Source organism: Necator americanus, chromosome II, assembly GCF_031761385.1.
Source record: "Necator americanus strain Aroian chromosome II, whole genome shotgun sequence".
NCBI lineage: Eukaryota > Metazoa > Nematoda > Chromadorea > Rhabditida > Ancylostomatidae > Necator > Necator americanus.
In genome coordinates, this window is record NC_087372.1 from 28,432,668 (window position 1) to 28,439,053 (window position 6,386).

A 6,386-nucleotide genomic window follows, 5' to 3' on the forward strand; every position below is an offset into this window, starting at 1 on the left:
ACTTGCCGAAGCTGCAGGAGCCCAATTCCGGAGGCGTGGCTTAAGAGCAACTGATTCTCATAACGTACATTACTTCTGATCATTAGAAGCTATGGAATCCTAGCTTCGAACTCTATCGCAGATCCTCCAGTGCTCTTTTCCCAACATTTTTCTTTCTAATCTCTATAAGCATCGGGTGTTTGGTTGCTGCAGGGCATTGTGAGAGTGGTAGATGGATAAAATTTAACCATTTTCGAGGGGACACTAAGTTACCAGGCTAGGACATCAAAAAAGCGAGAGAATGGTACATGTTAGAAGATTATAAAGCAGGAACTGATAGAAATCATAGAAACGGTTATAAACATTAATTTAACAAGTAGTAAAGCAGTCTAAGGTATTGAGTAGGAAGATCTAAACGTTATCACCGTTAAATATAAAAGTACATTGTTAGACTTAGTTTGTTTTGGTTCCGTTTCTCTTCATATTAGATCCATTTTCTTTCGAGGATGATTTACAAAGCACTTCGTAGCTTTCGTGATAATAGGAGCCTCTAAACCAGGAATCTCATCGATCAGATGCGCTTGCCACTGATCATGAAGAGGAGAAAGGCTGCAATTCCTATTTCCTAATCTGGTTCTTCGCGAGCCGCAATCAGAACTATTTTCTGAATTGTATTTCGGAATTGTTAGTAGGTGGATTCTGTTCCCCATTTCCAACTTTCATTCAAAACAGCATCTAACATCTCAATTTTTATTCAAAACAATACGTAACATCTCTATTTATCTGACGTTCAGCAGATTTCCCAAGACTTCTGTGTGATTTTTATCGTTGCGTTTAGAAGAGAAGGGGTTCGAATCCATCACAGTGGTAGAAGGGCTACGAGAAGAAGAAGGTGGGCAAATGAAAAACTTCAACGTTCCTAACCCCCTCAGATATGTCTTGCCAAAGAAAGCTGCAACTCCGTTTGTTGAACGACTTTTTATTTCCTACCATGTCATCTACACCTTCATGTTCGCTGCAAGAGAGACATAAACATTGTTGGTGTTTCCCTGCTCGAAAAAAATTACTCCTTTCTTGATCACATCTTAACTTTTAGTGACCTGAAACAACAACGTAACTTAAACACTCAACAAGGCGAAGAATCACATATACGTTCGATACCACAGTTCAGCACAGAAGCAGCAGTACATCTCTTTATAGTACTTCTCGTAGCAATCTTTGACAAAAACCCAATCGAAACATAATAAATACCTAAGAAGACGGCAACCATTGATCATCTCTGATCCTTCTCGATTGTTTGCAACAGAACATGAACTTGGCCATTTTTTGCCTCGAACCGAAAACTTTCTACCTAGTGCGCGGTGTTGTTTCTTTTTTTTCAGTTTTCTAGCACCTTGTCTTAACACTTTTAAGAGCAGGACACGTAAACGTGAATGAGAGAGTGCCTTTTCTGCGATTTCATTGTCGAGCATGCCAAGTTTTGATTTCCCGTTCTGACGTAAGTCCGCACCGATTCGAAGACAAACGCATAGCACAAGAAACGTATGAGGACCGGTATATTAGCACATAGCGAGGCTTATCAGCTATAAACATCCGTTTACGGCACCTGCGTTTTCTTGATTAATAATCAGTGAGACTTTATCGACATTTTTAAAGAACAAATATGAATTTTCGTGTTCAACACTTTCCTGTTTCTCACATAAAACCTGAAACAAATAACAGTCCGACCAACAATTTAAATTGTCGTTGAAAATTGCTTAATTGGCTGCAAATAGCCCCGTTTCGTGGAGAGAAGACAATACAAGAGATAAGAGCTTACGGTAGTCTCGTTGAAGACGTATTCCTTCGATTTGGTTGCCGTTCCTTTCCCATTATTGTACGTATTTTCTAAAACCTCGCAGGAAATTTTGCTAGAACAGTTTCGAACAGACAACCTGATGTATACGTTAATGGAACTCAAGTAGAAATTCATTCCGTCCGGATCGACTCCATTTACATCTTATCCGATACCTGTGACTTATGTTGCTCTACCAAAACCGCGCCAAAACCGCCACGCTTGGGTAAATGATCGGATCAAATAAGCAGTTCTGGAGACGTTTTCCTTGTTGACACGATTCTCTATGCTAATCTAGCATCGATGCATGCATCTTTCGCAGTTTCACACCATGGGTATCGCTGTTGCGGCGTTTTCGTTTTCCCGATCATAATCGAGGCGGAACTTATCGCGGCCACTTTCCAGGCGAAACTAAACAATATTCTAGGGAAATCGGCGATCGGTTCTGCATAAAATTTTCTCAGAGCTATCACTGCCAAGAGGTAAGCATGGCCAGAAACTCATATAGTAGGGGCCACAAGAGGCCTACAACGATGATTCCATCTCTCAACGATTTCATGAACATGAACCGTTTGACGAAATTCGAAAAATCAAAACACAACGTAGGGGTAATCAATCTACATGCTTTCTTCTTGTACTTTCAAAATTTTAGATTTTTTAGATTAGATAGATTCAAATTCTTCATGAACGAATTCCGATAATTATGATAATTAATATAATACAATTGTAATAATTAATCATTACAATTCAATTTTTCCCGCTATCTCCACCTCCCATGTGCATCAACTATACTCTATGTGTACTGTTGAGCTCCTAGTAATGAGTAAAACAAAGTGGATTTCCCTAGCAGCAACTTTTTTGTCTTTTGTTTGTAAAAAGCTTCGTCATCGTTTCGATACTACCAGTAATCAGTTTGCAAATCCAGTAAACCGCTCTTCGAAACAAATCGGAGTAAAGTCAGTCTCTAGTCAAGCAACAAAATCACAAACTTATGACATCACAAGTTATTTCAAACCTCACACAGAGGGAAAATTAACAAGTCGATAAAATTTCATCCATTATTACTATTATTATTATTATTATTATTATTATTATTATTATTATTATTATTATTATTATTATTATTATTATTATTATTATTATTATTATTATTATTATTATTATTATTATTATTATTATTATTATTATTATTATTATTATTGCTCTCATGTTCTTCCGTTTTATCTTAGAAAAAAGTAACCGAACAGTTACGTTCCAGCAATATAAAATACAGCTTTATTTTGCTCAACTCTGTAATTCACGTTGCTGTGAATCTGTGATGGAAGTATCAACCCAAAGGGGAGACCCTGTCTCTTTTGTCGCTGATAAAATCTGGCTGCCAGCTTTTCTACTTCCACTAAGAAGTCATTTGTTGTTGCAAAGTTTCTTCTCATTTTTTTCCGGGTCTGCTTCCGAAATCCTCTCTAGATTTTATTTCTGAAATTTCACTGTCTGAGATTACTGAAATTTGAGGAACTAAATAATGCGACGACGAAAAGAAAGATGGTTAACTTTTGACATCAACTTTTTCCCTTCAAAAATGCACAAGTACTATCAGAAGCACTTTGAAACATCTGTTGTTCATGCTGAGGAGGTTTAATAACAGAAATTTTAGTGTAAAGGTGTCAAAACTTGGAGAAGAAATGGTGAAGGGTTCTTAAAAAAAACTTGTATATTGGCTAAGTTTTTCAGAGTTTATTACTCTCTCTTTTCATCCCACCCAATAACATCATTCTTTAGCAGTATCCGGTCGGCAGTTGTTACGTTCCTGGTGTTCTTTATGAATAAAAGTGGTCATGAGTTAATCCCTGCTGCATAAAAAGGTGTTTAAAAGGTAATTTATATTATCTGCAACTATATATATACGACAAATGAACTCCTCTGCTGCTTTGCCGTTTTTTTACCACATTCAGTTGGCTGTTTAGAGTGGAGTGCGCACCATATGATTATGATTATGACCGTAATTATGATTATTATATGATTTTTGATTACGATTACCAACGTTATGTTATCACTCTGCTGGATTTTCCGCAGTTGTTTTGTTCGTCAGCTGCTGGAGTTTTGTTGCCCTGGCACTCATTGCGTAACTGAAGCTGCTACATGTTAAGCATCCGTCGTCTGTTCTGTTCAGAGAATGCGAGAATTTTAAAAATCTCAACATGGAATAGACCATTGAGAGAAAGCCATCACGGTTTGATTCGTACACATACCTTTTTAAGTCGGTTAAAAATTAAATATGTTGACTAGCATATAATTATGCATAAATATTACGTTTTAGAAAACTTCTACAAAAATTTAAGCGATTATATTCTTAAATTTGACACACACCATTATCAATTTTTATTGTAGCATTGTCGTAGGTTAGATAGATAGCTGGATCTAAAAAACTCTTCCTTCCTCGTAAGAGTTCACTCTCCCCGTCAGCATCATGCACACCATTTCATCCCTCTTGAGCCATAGCTTTGAAAATGATACAATCCAGATAATTAGGACCAAATACCAAGCTAAGCCTCCAAAAACTAAGAGGAGCAATGTACTATTTTTCTTTTCAATTGTTCGGTCCGATCTGGTTAGATTTAATCCGGTTCTCATCGCACCATAAATTAAGCCATATCTCGCTCGCGTGTGGACGCACATTGATAACGTTGTCAATACTGAGAGAAGAAGCAACACTGAACAGGTTAGGTTCAGAATTCGCCACTGTATGGTGGAAAGATCTGTCTGAAACCCTCAAATGGCAACTACATTTCCAGATAGGCGTAAGAGTCGCTCTCATAGTTCACAAGTTTATATGAGCTTAGATCTTACTGAAAATCTCGTCTCATATCAACTCCTGGTAAGCATTGAAGTAACATATAAGATCTTAGAAAAATAAAGCGAAGCGCTCGGTGATGATTAGTTTCCTTAGGGCGCGACAATACGCGTTCGACTCCAATTCAGGTGACGCCTCTACTGAAACCCGCATTGTAATTTGTTGTGATTGCAAGCAGTCTATTTTTTGCAAACGAAAGAGCATATTTTGAAGCACTTAGTAGTAATTACAATCATTATATTTTCAGAGAAAAAATCATCTAACGGATGGTGGTTACCGTATTTACCGATACAACGGATTTCTAAAGTTCCTCTCAACAGAACAGCTTCCAGATTCTGGGGTATTTCGTGTCAATAACATTTTTAGCTGAGAGATACAAGTGGCGCCGTGTCTAAAAACATCAGCTTTAAGGTACTCTTGTTTTAAAAAGCCATAGGGAATCAGCGCCAACCGGTAGAGCACGAATTCTGGAACAATAAATATACTATGGGTATGGAAACGAAGATTTATTGAAATCTTTATTTCCATCCCTAGAGGGTGGAAGATGGTGACTGCTTTTTTTCAGCATTGCAAATGTTTGCCGTCGTTCTCCGGGTTTTTTTAAACGACAGTACCAGTTATCCTGAGACTTACTGGCAAGAAAATAATCGATTTCAGGTCGCTAACTGAACCTTTACGCTCAATTCCAAAATGAATACAGAACCCACACAACGGCTATACAAAAACTAGACTGCGACCGTACACGTGCGCTGCTCCCACGTATTTTCTTCTGAGAATACTAGACAGAAACCTCTGTGACTATTGTATTCCTTCCATCAATTCTTTGGTTCGATCTTAAAAAAGGAATTCGTCCGCTAAACATCGAGCTCTTCGAGCTCCATTCCATCACGTTTTTGAGAAACCTACAGAAAATCTCTGCAGTAAAATAGACCTTCCCAATCACCTGCGGACTGTAGGAAACCGCGTCGCTCCAAACGTAACGCTTTTTGTAGCACCGTAACTACTTCCAAAGGATTATAAAGCAGTTTTTGTACTAAAGTATAAGCATCAAACTGTATGTGCTGCATTCCCCGAAATTTGTGTCGGAAGATTTCTGGCGGATCGTTGCCGATATTCTTGAATAATCTTTTATGCAACGATTTAGATGATCAAGCACCTTCGTATAGAAGACACTTTCTGCGCAAAAATAAACCTGAAACATTTGTGTAACAGCAAAAAAATAAACATTTATTCAGCCCTCAACTCGATCACAGAACGCAGTAACAACCATGATTATAGCCTATATCACCCCTCTTTAGTCGATAGCATTGCAAAGAGAATACAAGCAAGGAAAAAGAGTCAACGCTTCAACGCGTAAAGTAACAAGCAGAAAGCAAAAGACAGTTCTGCTTCAAACATTAAGTAACCCAAAAGTGGACATCAACATCGAGGAAGCCTCGCCAGTCTTACCTGACCTATTTGCACAACCTTTTGAATAGGGTAACAGGCAATGATACGACTGACAGGCACAACGACCAAAAGTTCTATAAATCTCGAAGATTACATAGCAATAGCATAGCGATATGCGAGCAAACACCAAGAAAATGACTGGATTCCTGGAGGACAGCAATTTTAATTAAGTTATAGAAACTCTTACAATATTAATGAAATGTGGGTCGTCACAGTACAATTCATACATCACAAATTATGCACTAGTTTGTAGAGGACTGGCACTTACACGTA

At 37.9% G+C, this 6,386-nt stretch overlaps 1 protein-coding gene across 1 annotated transcript; it reads left to right on the top strand.

Annotated features, from left to right (window-relative positions):
* Positions 1-1,998: 1,998 nt before the first annotated feature.
* On the top strand, positions 1,999-3,042 carry RB195_019765 (uncharacterized protein; the record flags this gene model as incomplete). The annotated part of the gene is made up of 2 exons (XM_064187769.1): positions 1,999-2,039; positions 2,838-3,042. The coding sequence occupies 2 exons, from the start codon at positions 1,999-2,001 to the stop codon at positions 3,040-3,042; spliced, it is 246 nt and encodes an 81-aa protein (XP_064043650.1).
* Positions 3,043-6,386: the final 3,344 nt, after the last annotated feature.